Genomic DNA, 16,303 nt, shown 5'->3' on the forward strand with positions numbered 1-16,303 from the left:
CTGTTTTATGCTCATAACCTTGAACCCATTCGCCCAAAGTGCTAGATGTAGCTGCCTTTTGGCATCAACCATTTCATGTGGTAATGAATTCCACAGGCTCACTTCTCTGGGTGAAGAAATGCCTCCTCGTCTCCATTCTAAACGGTCTAGCCCAAATCCTCAGACTATGACCCTGGTTCTAGATGCACCCACGATTGGGAGTCTCGTCCTGTTAGAATTTTATAAGTCTATCTGAGATCCCCCCTCATGCATTTGAACTTCACCAAAAATTATCCTAATCTAGTCAATCTCTCCTTTATACATCAGTACTGCCATCCCCGGAATCAACCTGGTAAACCTTTGCGGAGCTTCCGCAAGAGCAAGAGCTTCCTCCTTCAGAAAAGGAGAGCAAAACTGCACACTGTATTCTCAGTGTGGCCTCACCAAGGCCCTGTATAACTGCAACAATGCATCCCTGCTTCTATATTCAACCTCTCACAATAAAAGCCAATATACCATTTGCCTTCTTTACCAGCTGCTGCATCTACATATCTACCTTCAGCGAATGGTACACAAGGACACCCAGGTCCTGCTGCAAACTCCCCCCTCCCAATTTACAGCCATTCGGTTAGTAATCTGCCGCCTTGTTTTTGCTTCCATATGAATAACTTCACATTTATCCAAATTATACTGCATATGCCCATGGTTTGCCCACTCACCGAACCTGACGAGATCCTGCTGAAGGATCTCTGCATCCTCGTTACAGTTCATCCTCCCACCTAACTTGGTATTATCTGCAAACTTTGAGATTTTATATTTTGTTCCCTCATCTAAATCATTAGTATATATAGTTAGTAGCTGGGGTCCTAGCACCAATCCCTGTGGCACCCCACTAGTTACTGTCTGCCAATTTGAAAAGGACCCATTAATCCCTACTCTGTTTCCTCTGTGGCAACCAGTTTTCTATGCATCTCAATACACTTACCCCAGTTCCATGTGCTTTATCTTGCACAATAACCTCTTGTGCGGGACTTTCAAATGCTTTCTGAAAGTCCAAATATAACACACTGACTGGCTCCCCCTTGTCAACTTCACTACTTGTCAACTTCGTAGAATTCCAACAGATTTGTTAAGCATGATTTCCCCTTCATAAATGCATGCTGACTCTGTCTGATCCTGGCCACTGCTTTCTAAATGTTCCACTATAATGTCCTTGATAATGGATTTGAAAATTTTCCCCACTACCAATATTAGGTCTCCTGGTCTATAATTCCCTGGTTTCTCTCTACCTCCCTTTTTGAATATTGAACTAATACTAGCTACCCGCCAATCTTCAGGGACTGTACCAGAGTCTATAGAATCCTGGATGATAACCACCAATACATCCACCATTTCTAGAGCTACTTTCTTAAGTAATTTGGGACATAGATTATCAGGCCCTGAGGATGTATCCGCCTTCAATCCCCTCAATTTTCCCAGCACCATTTCTCTACTAATATTGGTCTTCCTCAGTTCTTCCCTCTCACGAAATCTTGCATTCTTCAGCATTTCTGATGTCCTTTTTTGTGAAGACAGAACCAAAGTGTATATTCAGTTGCTCAGATATTTCTTTGTCCCCTATTGTGCATTCTCCCATTTCAGTCTGTAGGGGACCTACATTTGTCTTCAATCTCTTTCACATACTTATAGCAACTCTAAATGTCAATCTTTGTTCCTTGCAAGCTTACTTTTAGACTGTATTTTTCCCCTTCTTAATCAATCCCTTATCCTTCTTTGCTGAATTCTAAACTGCTCCCAGTCCTCAGACCTAATATTTTTCTTGGCCACTCTGTATCCTCTTTCCTTGAATCTAATTTTGGCCCTCTTATCCATTTTACTTTTATGCCAGACAAGGATATACAGTTGTTGTAGTTCACCCATGCGTTCCTTGAACGTTTGTCATTGCCTATCCACTGTCATCCCTTTAAGTAACTCTCCACAATCTATCAAGGCCAACTCATGCCTCATATCTTAATAAAGGAAACTATGGAGATTCAGCACCCTAGTCTCAGAATCAACTACCTCACTCTTGAATTTGATTTTTAAAAAATTCTATCATATTATGGTCGCTCATCCCCAAGAGGTCTCGCACAGCTAGATTGGAAATGATTCCTTTCTCATTACACAGTACTCAGTCTAAGATGGCCTGCTCTCTAGTTGGTTCCTCCACATATTGGTCACATATATTCCACTAGGAATTATTAAATTGGAGAGGTTCAGAAAAGATTTCTCAGCATGTTGCCAGGGATGGAGGGTTTGAGTTATAAAGATTGGCAGGGACTTTTCTCACTGGAACATAAGAGATTGAGGGGTGATCTTATTGAGTTAGATAAAATCATGAGGGGCATAGATAAGGTGAATAGCAAGGGTCTGTTCCCTAGGGGAGGGGAGTTCAAAACTAGGGGGCATATTTTTAAGGAGAGGCAGAAAGGTTTTGAAAAAGACATAAGGGACAACTTTTTTTTTTACACAGAGTGATTCATATGTGGAATAAACTGCCAAAGGAAGTGGTGGATGTGTTACGGTGTGGTAATGAATCCTTGTTAATTAAACCAAACACCCAGAAAATCTCACCTCTCCTCATAATCTATTAAAATGAGTGACAGAGAACTTCAAAATTCCACTATTTAAAGAAAATGTTTTCTTCAACTCTAAAAGTGAACATTAAACTACAACTATTCACAACTCTCAGGCCCCTTTCTCTTAAGTGCTTATTACCTGCCTCCAATTCTGTTCCAGTAAGACACTTATTAAAATCACATCAACATAATTTCAAAGCCACATAGTGGCTGTCATCTTTGGTGTCTTTCTTCTTCCGGCTGAAGATCTCTGAGTTGTCTCCTTTCTTTTTACTGCGAATATGTTTCATCTGAAAAGATACCTTTGATAGTGTTTCCTAATTTCTTGGCTCTCTCTCTCTCTCTCTGCATTTTTATATCCCAAGGTTCAATGTTGGCAAAACAATAAATTCAAACTCAATTAGGTTTTAGGATCCTGGGGCATAATTTTAAACCAGTTGCATTGTAATTGTTGACAAAACGCCAACCAACTTGGGTATAAATTTCACAGTCAAATGTTACATATTTTCAATTTTTCCAGTCCATATCACAGGTGCTTGTAAGCTTTCAGTTCAGAACAGTATTCACACTCTCTTAAGGATACAGTACAAGCCTTCAACTTCATAATAGATACAGGCACAATTTCAACATTTAAAAGACATTTGGATAAGTGAATGGTTTGGAGGGATATGGGCCAAATGCAGGCAAGTGGGATTAGATTGGTTTGGGAATATGGTTGGTGTGGACTAGTTGGATTGAAGGGTCTGCTGTACTGACTCTATAAATAATCTCAGAATAAGCCACAAACGGAAGATGGATCTAAATACATTTTAACTTTTGTATTTATTTTTTTTTTTCTTCACATAGTCCTGTTTACAAGACCGCAATGAACCGCCTCAACTTTTAATGGACTTCAAACACATGTTTCCTGTAATCTTTCCGTACAACCCTTCTGCACTCAACCTGGATACCATTCACATCCCAGCAAATTTGAACTTAACTTTCCTCAATAGAGTATAGAACAAAGTTGTATATGTGAAAGGAGGAATGGAGAGAGAAGATTGCAGGATCTTGGATAATTGATGTCTTTCAATCAAAAGTTATTATGGAGAGAAATAATTGCACAAGACCTGTTCAAAAAGAAACAAAAATGATCGAGCACCACTACAAAAAATGTCTCCAAGAGGCCATTTGAGATGCAGTCAGCAGGAACAGCTAACCGATGACTATTTATTGTGTCAGATGTTTAAAGAAAAAAATCAAAGGTGATGTTTTCATGAATAGTGTATTTGTAACAAAAAGAAAGTACTGGGATTCATGTGCTTTTTGAATATTTAACAAATCTGTTTTCATTATGCTTCTTTGCAAAGTTGAAGCATGAAGTGGAATCTTTCTTTTGCATTTATAGTCAGAGTGGGAACATTATAGGTAAATAATGTACAGTACAGATAAAAGAAAATGACTGGAAAATACAAACAAGAAGGGGCTTTGATTCTGTTCAGTGTGTGTACCTAGTTTGGAACTGGTATCACCTTTCTGCTAGACGCATAAATAATTCCTTATCCTTGCTGCAACCATAGCCGTGGGCTTGTTTTAAGAGTTGTGTAATTTATTATTTCAGTTGTTAATTACACTGCTCCTATCCCTGCTTCTTTGATTCTTGGACCGAGAGAGATTTTGAGCTAGTTGGTGCGCACTTACATTGTGGACTTGACTCCTAAATGAAGATCAGCTTAGCTTTGTATTGTATTTGACTCCTTAAGAGTTGGTCAGCTCAGTGATGCCGACACCATGGGTTCAATTCCTATAATAGCTGAGGTCACCACTAAGGTCCAAACTTCTCGACCTTGCCCCTCACCTGAGGCATGGTAACTCTCAGATTAAACTCACCCACCAGTCATTTCTCTCTCTCGTGATAAACAAGCCCTGTGAACCTCTGGGACTTTGGCAACTTTACCTTTATCTATTTGCCTCTCAAAGTATATATGTGGCAATGCTGTGCATAACCCCTTGAAACAATGACATTTAACCATAGCCAAAATTGTACTGTGTCCAATTGATATCTAAATGGTTTAATCATTAAGATGGGCAGCACAGTGGCCCGGTGGTTAGCACCATTGCCTCAGAGCACCAGGAACCCAGGATCAATTCCAGCTTCAGGTGACGGTGTGGAGTTTGCACATTACCCCAGTGTCTGCATGGGTTTTCTCCCACAATCCAAAGATGTGCAGGTTAGGTGAATTGGCCATGCTAGACTGTCCATACTGTTCAGGGATGTGTAGTTTAGGTGCATTAGTCAGGGGTAAATGTAGAATAACAGGGAAGCGGAATGGGTCTGGGTTGGATACCCTTCAGATGGTTGGTGTGGACTTGTTGGACCGAAGAGCCTGTTCCCACACAGTAGGGATTCTATTCTATAAGATTATAACAGCACAATATTCCTGGTGTTCTTACTACTTGTGGATAAAAAATGAACTAGTTTTATACTTATTGGGGGATTATACTTTGCAGGAACTTGAACTCATTGAAAATAATGTTCATTAATTATAAAATGTGAACATTCTGATGCATCACAGAAGTACACAATTAGTCTTCCAATGCTGATACAACAGAACCTCACTGAATATCTAAATCCAGCAAACATTTTGATTTAGATTACTTGTTGTTAATGGTAAATTACCTTTTGGATTTATACCTCCCTCTCTGTCTCCCTTGAATATGTAGACTGCATGTGCCTGTAACCTCTGTTGGCCGAAATTTGAATTTCAAGGCTTCAGAAGTGAATGTTGGAATTAATCTGTCATTGATTTGATGTATAGATACTTTCAATCACAAACTTCTATTTAGCAGTCAGAGTAATAACTTATAAGAATAACAAATATTCTTGATATTATGACAAATACAATTGCCATATGTTAATTTTATTTTACACATCAGTATGAGCAACATTGCTAATTTGGTTCTAAATGATGAAAATTAACTTACTTTCTCCCTTTTCACTGATCTGCATCGTGTGAATCTAAGTTTGCTGTTCCAATAGAAATTCCAGTGTGTCCACGCAATACATAAATACAAGCAAGACATCAGATCCTCAAATGCATCATCTTCTCTTCCTGTTTTTTTTCTCACATGATGTTCTTATCTTCATCCTAGAGAAATGAAATGGAAACAGTGAAGTGGGAAAGTTTTAAACCACCCTGTTAGCAAGCACTGTATTTAAAACAACTATGGTTATGACACAGAATGTACGTTAATAGAATGTTACATTTCTCTGATAGATTGGTGTAATTTTTCTTTAATAAATTTTTAATCCAGATGGTCAGATGGTTGAAAAAAGTCATTCATTTTTTATTTGGATTCCTGGAATTAAAATAGGATTGAGGCATATAACCTATATAACTACAACAAATACTTGATTAAGATGCATGAGAAACTGATGCAGTTTCAACATTATGCTCTGATATGGTCAAAAGAGAAGAATTAAGTACAAAAGTAGCAATTAAAGACAGTTCTGCCAAGGACAGTAATTATATTGTTCAAAATCTGACTGCTGCGCCATGGCTTGCCAGCAACATGACTCACTTATTGTAGAAATAAATTGGAGTTCTCATGATGACTAGTTGGGTAACTGCACCATCTGCCACACTGATCGAGATCATGTTCAATCTCTGAGTTACTGAGTTAGACAGACTCAACCAAAGACAGTGGAGGTACTAGAAGAGTGAACACTCAGCTTGATTTTGTCTTGGTAATAGTCAGTGAGCTCAGTCATAAAGTGTGTGGAAGAGATACCCTTTACTGTCAATTAGTTTTGTTCTTTCATGATCTGAGCTAACACATGGTGAAAGGCCATGTAGTGAAGCATTGGCATTGATCCTTTCTGAGAATAATTCAATGAATTATGATCTGAACTGGGCTATCAAAAAAGGTGGTGAGAGAAGATTCAATAGCAGCTCTCAAAAAGGAATTGGAAATATACTTAAAAAGAAAAAAAGTATGGCCAATTGTTAGAGGAAGAAAGTAGGATTATTTGGATTGGTTGTTTCTGAAAAACAAGCAGAGCTAGGCTAAATGGCTTAATTATTAGAAGGTATCAGATTATATAGACATTTCTTTGGACAAAAAGACAAAGCAGCTTAGCTGTTCCATTGCTTTTGATATACTTCACTCTCATTTAATCATCTCACCTTAAATTTAAGTCCTTCTATTTCTAGGAAAGTATTTCAAGTTAGAATACCAATTGAGGCATGCTACAAATACAATGGTATTAAAGCCCTGCATATTTAATTGTAATCATAAAATGTGATAGTCATAAACACACAGGCCACCCCCTCCCCCTGCCACATGTCAGGCTGATCATGATGATGTATCACTGGCTATTAAAGACCTCAAGGAGCTTTCAGTGCCCTTTCACCAGATGATCCAACATGGAGATTGAGTACTTTCATTGTAAAGTCTTCCCTCCAAGTACAACCATTGATTTAAATAATGTGCTTCAGTATTACTTCTGAATGATTTTTGAAGTTGTTTGAATGTTGGATATAATGAGACACATGACCAGGACATTCCACTGAAGTAATACTTGGGGATATGATGATGTGGAAATTGTGAGATAATCATTTCAAGTTTACTTAATTTTATTCCATATGTATTTGTTTCCTTAACAACTTGAAGCTGGAAAAGATCTAAACAAATACAGGGGCAGAAATTTACATCTCCACACACACACAAAACCAAACACACCCCTCACCATCCTTGACCCCTTTCTGCTGACCCCTTTCTGCTGACCCCACCCTGAGCATTATGTCTGCTATCTACCCCAAAACCTTACACTTATTTGGTGCTGGATTCTTGGGACTTAAAATCCAGAGACTGCTTGTAGTCCCATTCCTGTCCGCTGCAGCTTTTGCTGCTGCTGACACTTTCTCCTGTATGAGGGGTGGAAGTCCAATCTTCGAGCAATTACTATTCCTTGGAGCAGTGTTGGCAACACTGACTCTTCAAGTGGTGGGAAGGGGAACCTCACCATCCTAAAAATCCTGGCCAATAAATAAACCACAAGGACCCATCTAGCTCAATACTTCAAAATGAACATGATGAAATGAATTAACTATTATATTTGTTCTCATGCACTTGGAATGTTTTAACAGTGGTGGATCAGATTTTTACAACTTTAGGCTGCTGACACTTCCCAGAAGATATTCTTTTAAAGGCTCAATATCTTTGTTAAAATGTCACACTTTTGTACTTGAAGAGGAAGAACCAGGTGGCATCAGAGTTATGATGCCCTATTTAATCAGTATTTATATCATTACACTGTATCTGCAATGAGAAATTCCTAAAGAGAGAGTCTCTAAAATACACTTTTCAAAGTTTTTATGTAATTCACAATGTGCACAAAGTTTGGCATCAATAACTAAGTCTGAGGTTTAGGCATTAGACTCTGGAGTTTTTGGATTCATCAGATGTAGTGGAATTTCAGAATTAAGTGAATATTTTCAGATTGCTCCATTTATCTTAATGTAAAATTGAGAATTTACATATTGCATTAATAGATTTAAAATTTGCAATTGGTGATGCACTGTAAACAACAACAGGCATATTCATTTTTTAGCCTTGCATACATAAAACTGGTAGAGGACTTAATATAACTGTACAGTAATTTATCAGCTTTTTATATTGATCAGTTTTCAAGTATATTAAGTTTACTGGTCAATATGCATTTGTTTGGGTTGTTGGATGATTAGGATGTTTATATAATAAGGATTGAAGAGGAAGAATCACTTCTCCCTTCCTTGATGACTCCAAATGCATAGGAAAAAAAATATATCCATGGGAACATTTATAAGGTCAACTTTATTACCGTTCATGATATTTTTGTCATTTTTTGCACAACTTTGATTTTTAAAAAAAATTGTTAGTCAAAAAACATAGTCATCCCTCCTTCCAAGATTTCTATCACCAGTATTGGTAACTATTGGTACAAAGTTGGCTGATTATTGGTCAATAATAATGTACTGCTGTTAAGTGAATTATTAAATGCTTATCATGATTAAGACTGTAATAAAGTAATGTGCAACCAATAAATAGTAAAATGTAAAAGATCAATGATGAATATTCTGATCAAAGTAATTTTTACATTTTGAAAAACTGTAAACTACATGCTTTATTATAACAGATACTTTAAAATGGAAAAACAGTAATGTCAAATAAAGAATTTTGAATATAATTTTAAAATTCTATTTTATTTATGTTGACCTCCAATCTTGGATACATTTCTACTTGCATGTTCCTTTCAAAGGGTATGGAAGAATATTGCTAGCATAGTTCCACAGATGAGGAATGAATGAAAAGAGTAGAGAAGAGAAGATTGTTTTGTTCTGCTTAAAGCAGCCAAAGATAAAAAGATTTAAGGGAAAGGTCTAAATCATTCAAAGTTTTATTTTTTTTTCTCTTTTTTTTCTTTTTTCACCCAAGTGGCCAGTGACAAGCAGTGCCCTACACAAAAGGCAATGCTGTGTGATCAAACATTGAAGGGTAGGGATCTCCTGTTTATTTTTTGTTTTAGCCCCCACACTACCGCCTAATTGCAGTAGTGCTTATTTTTCATTCAAAGTTTTAAATAAAGCATTTCCAGTAGCTGATTGGTTGATAATCTGAGGACACAAATTTAAGGTGATTGGCAAAGGAGTTTTTTTTAATTGAATGAGTGGTTGGGTTTAGAATGCTTTATAGTTCGGGGTGGAAAATGGAGGCAGACGATGGGACTAATTGTATTTCCCTGAAAAGAGCAAGCCAATAGACACCACCTGTGCTATACCAATCTATAATTCTGTAATCATCTTAGATAAAAATAGTACAAATTGGGAAATAAATTTTGCTGTCAGGGTGGTTAAAACTTAAAAGTGGTTGAAATGTAATCAAATGGTGATTTCTTTAGATGTGCTATCAGTACTTGTTTCACTAAGTTGGAAATCCAGCTGCTGTAACGCTCAATATAAGTTCAGAGTAACTATTCAAATAAAGGCATATTCAAAGTGCACATAACATTATATTTTTAACAATTTTTTTACTCAAAGATTGATGATTACAGTTTTAGATTAACACATTTCAGTGTCAATGTAATGTAAGAATTCACAACAACGACAGTAAATGAGTCACAGGATATGTTGTCCTATCAATAGTAGTGTCATAATACTCTGACAGCAAGTTAACTCCTCTACTATTGTATGAAGATTGCCACCCACTCTCACTCCCACAAGTTTTCACCGATTGATCATCTCCCAAGGATGTATTATCATGACATGGATACGTTGTTGCAGTATTTGAACAGTTGATACCATGTTGCAAGAATTTCTTAGTAAACAACTGATAAAATTGGCAACCCATTTATAATCTGGAACTCCTCAAAGTGAGTTCAGATCCACAAATAGAATGGCTAATGGTGTTCTAAAATTATTCTGCTTACTTTGTGGCCATAATGTACAAGCCAACAGCTACAGCAACATAGCAACCTGTATTGAAATCTTTTGTTTTACATCTAGCTGTCTCAATTTACTGTTTTATCCAAAAATTGGCATCTCTGATGCAGCATTTCCTCAGTTAGGTGGAAGTATTAGCCTTGATTATGAACGGAACTTGAAATTATAACTTTCTAACTGAGATGCACAAAAGCAGCAAGCTTAACTGCAAGATTGGATAGGACTAGAGCAAGAATGCAGTCTTCCAACTTTTGTTCTCTAGGATTTCTGGTGCGCAATCAGTAATTTGCTAATTTTTAGGTGGTTTGAATCACCACCCCCCTCTCCCCCCAGCCCAGCCACCCCAATCCCTGGTTCTGACACGACCTATATAGGGAATGTGAAATGAAGAAGGCAGTAAACAGGTGTTTCAGGGCAAAAGAATCTCTGCATTTATTAAAACAGAAAATTGAATATATCACCAGAAAACAAAAGAAAAAGGCAAATTACAAGCAGTGGAATTGACACTTTCAAGTACAGAGGCTAGGACTAAACTATACTATTATATAGAACATAAAATATTACAGCACAGTACAGGCCCTTCAGCCCTTTATGTTGTGCCGACCTTTTATCCTAATCTAAGATCAAACTAACTTATGTAACCTTCATTGTACTCTCATCCATGTGCATATCCAAGAGTCACTTAAATGGCGAATGTATCTGACTCTACTACCACTGTTGGCAGTGAATTCCATGCACCCAACACTCTCCTGTGTAAAGAACCAACCTCTGACAGCTCCTGTAAATCTTCCTCCAATCACACCTTAAAATTATGCCCTCTTGTGATAGCCATTTCCGCCCTGGGAAAAGATCACTGGCTACCTACTCTTCTCTATGCCTCTCATCATCATATACACCTCTATCAAGTCATCTCTCATCCTTTGCTGCAATGAGAAAAGACCTAGCTCTCTCAAACTTACTCCATAAGACATCCCTGTCAGTCCAGGCAGCATCCTGGTAAATCTCTCTAAAGCTTCCACTTCCTTCCTATAATGAGATGGCCAGAACTAAACACAGTGTTCTAAATGTGGTCTAATCAGGTGTCCATGGAGCTGCAGCATAACCTTGCAGCTCTTAACCCTAATGAAAGTGAACACACCACAGACCTTCTTAACCCTACCAACTTGGGTGACAACTTTGAGGGATCTGTGGACATGGACCCCAAGATCCTTCTGTTCCTCCACACTGCCAAGAATCCTGCCTTTAACCCTGTATTCTGCTTTTAAATTGGACCTTCCAAAATTAATGACTTCACACTTTTCCAGGTTGAACTCCATCTGCCACTTCTCAGCCCAACTCTGCATCCTGTCACTGTCTCGTTACAACAGCCCTCCACACTATCCACCACTCCACCAACCTTTGTATCATCGGCAAACTTACTAACCCACCCTTCCACTTCCTTGTCCAAGTCATTTAGAAAAATCACAAAAAACAGAGATCCCAGAACAGATCACTAAGGAACACCACTGGTCACCAAGCTCCATGCTGAATACTTTCTATCTACTACTATCCTCTGTCTTCTATGGACTAGCCAATTCTGTATCCAGACAGCCAGATTCCAACTATCCCATGCCTCCTTACATTTTGAATGTTAATTTCTAAATCTATTAGTTAAACAAGGTATTTACTGCTACACACAGAACAGTAATATGATCTCAAGGACATGAGTAAAGAGACCTTCCTGTACCATTGCCAGGGAGAAAGTTTGCACCGTAGATGCTGGAGATCAGAGTCGAAGAGTGTGATGCTAGAAAAGCACAGCCGGTCAGGGAGCATCTGAGGAGAAGGAGAGTCGAGGTTTCAAGCATAAGCTCTTCATCAGGAATGTCATTGCCACCCCATCTACACGCCCAAACCCCCACACCCACCTTCCTGCTAACTAGTTGGAGTTTAGGGTCTCCATGAATTGAGTTTACCACTGGACCAACATGATTTTGAAGTGTGGGTTGCTGTTCTCACTCGCTGTAGCTGGTGCTCTGTTGAGGACTTTGGACACTGTAGGTTTCAGTCTGGGCTGTATCCGCTAATGTAGTAAGACATGTTTGGATCTGTCAGGTGAGTACTTTAATTTTCCTTATTTCTGGTGGTTCTTGCTAATGGGTCTTTGTCTTTAGAAGGTGCCTGAGGTTGGGGGTGTTGATCAGGTTGGTGTTGGTGCTCTCGGGTGTCTTCAATTGTTGGGTCTGTTGTTGGTGGCCAGTTGATGGAGGTTAGAGATAGCTGTGAGGATCGTTCTTGATGCAGTGATCCTTCTCCTGGCAGTAGTTGCAGGGGATCCTTCCTTCTTCTGTTTCAACCCCTTCTGACATTTTTTGCCTGAGATCGGGGCCTCCAATTATTCAAAATTGTAGGCCTCTTATCTTCCTGCCAAATCTGGTTTCATACAATAGACTCTTTGTTGTTTCTTTCGAGATGAATTGGTCTTCCTGATTATTAGAGTAAGTGCAAATGTCCTGTGTTTTTGTGATTGAATATCCACTAAAGTTGGAGGTCTTGGAAATTGTGCAGGATCTCCATGTTGTCTGAATTCAGTTTATTCATTGTTCTTGTGCTGAGGTGTGAATAGATTTCCCCAGCTTCCAGTCAACCTGTCCCTGGGTCTGCATATTCCAGCATAGCTCACCTGCTGGGGTTTTCTTTGTTATGTACAGTTACAATGTTTAAAAGACATGTGGATAAGTACATAAATAAGAAATATTTGGAGGGATATGGCCAAGTGCAGGCAGATGCGACTAGTTTAGTGTGGGATTATGGTAGGCATGGACTAAGTTGGACCGAAGGGTCTGTTTCCACGCTGTATGACTCTATAATAAAAAAGATTTTGATCGAAGTCCAGTAATTCTAGATGGTAGGGAATCTTCTCAAAATGAGTGAGATTTTGCTCAGTTCTAACACCAGAAGAAGAATCTGTACGAGCAACAAAGATTATGTTGATAAATGTGGGCAAAGATCAAATCCGAATTAAAAATGGAGGTTTCCATGGTACCCCGAGAATGCAGAATGGGGAAGCCCAGCAGTATTATTGCTAGACTATTAAATCCAGAAACTCTGCTAACGTTCTGGGAACCCGAGTTCAAATCCTGCCACAGCAGATGGTGGAATTTGAATTCAATAATAAATTTCTGGAATAAAGAATATACCGATGATCATGAAACCATTGTTGATTGTTTGAAAATCCATTTGGCTCAATAATGTCTTTCAGAGAAGGAAATCCACCATTGTCACCTGGTCTGGCCTACATTTGACTTCAGACCCAGAACAATGTGGTTGTCTCTCAACTATCCTCTGAATTGGCCTAGAAAGCCACTCAGTTGCAACAATCAATCACTACAAAGTCTTAGAAGAGAAAAAAAACAAGGCAGACCACATGGCATCGACCTAGGCAACCCTATAAAGTCCTCCATACTATCATGTGGGGGCTAGTGCCAGAATTGCGAGAGTTGTCTCTGAGACTCACTAAACAACAACCTTTTATTCTTTTGTTTTATTCACTTGTGAGACATGGGTGTTGTTGGCTGGCAAACATCCCTAAGTTGCCCTTGAGAAGATGGTGGTGAGCTACCTTCTTGAACCACTGCAGTCCATGTGCTGTAGGTAGATCCATAATGCCATTAGAAAATGAATTCCAAGAAATTTGACCAAGTGTCAGTGAGGAACAGAGATATATTTCCAAGTCAGGATGGTGAGTGGCTGGGAGGGAACTTGTAGGAAGTGTTGTTCCCATGTATCTGCTGTCCTCAGCTTTCTAAATGGAAGTGGTCATAGTTTTGACAGGTGCCTCTAAGGATTTTTGGTGAATTTCTGCAGTGCATCTAGATAGAACACACTGCTGCTATTAAGTGTTGATAGTGAAGGGAGTGGATTCTTGTGAATGTGGTGCCAATCAAATGGGTTGCTTTGTCCTGGATAATGTCAAGCTTCTCAAGTGTTGTTGGAACTGGCCCCACCCAGGCAAGTGACTCCAACCAGTAGAGAGTTTGCCTCCTGATCCTCATTGATTCTAGTTTTGCTGGAGCTCCTTAATTTCACATTTGGTCAAATGAAGCTTTGTTGTCAAGCGGTCACTCCTACATCACCTTCACAATTCAGCTCTTGTGTCCATGTTTGAACCAAGGCTGTAATGAGGTCAGGAGTTGAGTGGCCCTGGGTGTCACTGAGTCAGCTATTGCTGAGCAGGTGCTGCTTGATAGTACTGTTGATAACACCTTCCATCATTTCACTGATGATCGAGAGTAGACTGATTGGCTAGTTTAGATTTGTCTTGCTTTTTTTAAATTGTACAGGACATACCTGGGCAGTTTTCCACCTTGTCACATGGATTCCAGTGTAACTGTATTGGAAGAGCTTGGCTAGGGGAGCAGCAAGTTGTGGAACACAAGTTTTCAGTACTATTGCCAGAATGTTGTCAGGGCCCATTGCTTTTGCAGTATCCAGTTTCTTGATATCATGTAGAGTGAATCCAATTGTCTAAAGATTGGTTTATGAAATACTGGGGACCACGAGAAAAGGCTGAGATAGAGCATCTAACCACACTTCTGGCTGAAGATTGCTGCGTGGGCTTCAGCCTTATGTTTTGCATTTATTTGTTGTGTACTTCCATCATTGACAGTGGGGATATTTGTAGAGTCGCCTCCTTCAATGAGTTGTTAATTGTCTTTTTACCTGTCCGGGACCAGCATGAGACAGAGCAGAGGTGACGTTGGAGACAAGGAGCTTTCCGGGAAGGTAAGAGAACAGTATAAATCTTTACCTTCGAAGCCCAAGGCCTTTGTCCTGTCCAGGAGTAGCAGGAGACAGAGCAGAGGTGACGTTGGAGGCAAGGAGGTTGCCGGGGAGGTAAGGGCTTAGTATAAATTTGGGCAGCGGCTAAATCCGAGATACTACACATGTTGTATCTCCCTCCCATCCAACCTCCTCTAACCAGAAGAAAAAGAACTCTAAGGTAAGCTTTTTTTTCCCCTTCTTTTCTTTCATATATTTAAGTGCATTGTTTGGTTTTAGTTAGTTGGTGTAAAGTTAAGGTTTACAACTGCAGGGGAACTCAGACCTCTTGCCTGATGTGGGAGCTCAGGGAAGTGGCTGATGTCCCTGACTCTTACACTTGCAAGAAGTGTGTCCAGCTGCAGCTCTTGTTTGATCGCATGACTGCTCTGGAGCTGTGGATGGACTCACTGTTGAGCATCTGTGATGCTAAGGAGGTCATGAATAACACGTTTAGTGAATTGGTCACACCACAGATTAAAATTGCTGAGGGAGACAGTGAATGGGTGACCAAAAGGCAGAGAAAGAGGAGGAAGGCAGTGCAGGTGACCCTGCAGTCATCTCCCTCCAAAACAGGTATACCGTTTTGGATACTATTGGGGGGAGATGGCTCACCAGGGGAGGGCAGCAGTTGTCAAGATCATGGCACTGCTGTTCAAAAGAAAAAGACTCATAGTGCCATAGTCATAGGGGATTCTATTGTAAGGGGAGTAGATAAGCGGTTCTGTGGCCGAAAACGAGACTCCCGGATGGTATGTTGCCTCCCAGGTGCTTGGGTCAGGGATATCACTGCAGAGCAATCTGAATGGGGAGGATGAACAGCCAGTTGTCTTGGTGCATATAGGCACCAACAATATAAGTAAAAAAATGAGATGAGGTCCTGAAAGCAGAATTCAGGGAGCTACGAGAGAAGTTAAAGAGGAGGACCTCAAAGGTAGTGATCTCAGGATTGCTACCAGTGCCACGTGCTAGCCAGGGTAAAAATGAAAGAATAGGCAGGATGAACACGTGGCTTGAGAAATGGTGTAGGAGGGAGGGGTTCAGATTTGTGGGACATTGGGACCGGTCTGGGGAAGGTGCGACTATTACAAATTGGATGGTCTATACCTGAAGCAGACTGGAACTCCCTTGGCGAAGTTTTTGCTACTGCTGTTGGGGAGGTTTTAAACTAATGTGGCAGGAGGCTGGGAACCAGAAGAGAAGACTACTGGACAGTGAGGTGGAAACTGGAGACTGCAAGGATCACGAAGTTAGCATTACTAAAGGGAAGAGTAGGCAGACTGCAGATGAATGCAAAAGAACTGGAGCCTGAAGTGCATATACTTTAATGCAAGGAGCATAATGGTAAAGGCAGATGAGCTTAGAGCTTGGATTGGTGCCTGGGGGTATGACGTTATTGTGATCTCAGAGACCTGTTTGAAGGAAGGGCATGATTGGCAACTAAAT

At 39.7% G+C, this 16,303-nt stretch overlaps 2 protein-coding genes across 5 annotated transcripts in view; one reads left to right on the plus strand and one right to left on the minus strand.

The window, feature by feature from the left end:
- The window catches only part of myo5b (myosin VB), a 274,037-nt gene extending 268,139 nt beyond the window's left edge, over positions 1-5,898 (plus strand). For all 4 annotated transcript variants that reach the window (XM_087990689.1, XM_087990700.1, XM_087990695.1 and 1 more), the window contains one exon: positions 3,444-5,898. In XM_087990689.1, coding sequence (XP_087846815.1) covers positions 3,444-3,596 — 153 coding nt within the window. In that variant the 3' untranslated portion in view covers positions 3,597-5,898. The remainder of the gene's footprint in view (positions 1-3,443) is intronic.
- The window catches only part of LOC148152214 (uncharacterized), a 34,454-nt gene continuing 23,741 nt past the window's right edge, over positions 5,591-16,303 (minus strand). The window contains exon 4 of the mRNA XM_087990730.1: positions 5,591-5,725. Within this exon, the coding sequence (XP_087846856.1) occupies positions 5,677-5,725 (49 nt within the window). The 3' untranslated portion in view covers positions 5,591-5,676. The remainder of the gene's footprint in view (positions 5,726-16,303) is intronic.

The sequence above is a fragment of the Chiloscyllium plagiosum genome, unplaced genomic scaffold, assembly GCF_037043375.1.
Source record: "Chiloscyllium plagiosum isolate Xiang-an unplaced genomic scaffold, Cpla_swu_hap1 HiC_scaffold_1, whole genome shotgun sequence".
Classification (NCBI taxonomy): Eukaryota; Metazoa; Chordata; class Chondrichthyes; order Orectolobiformes; family Hemiscylliidae; genus Chiloscyllium; species Chiloscyllium plagiosum.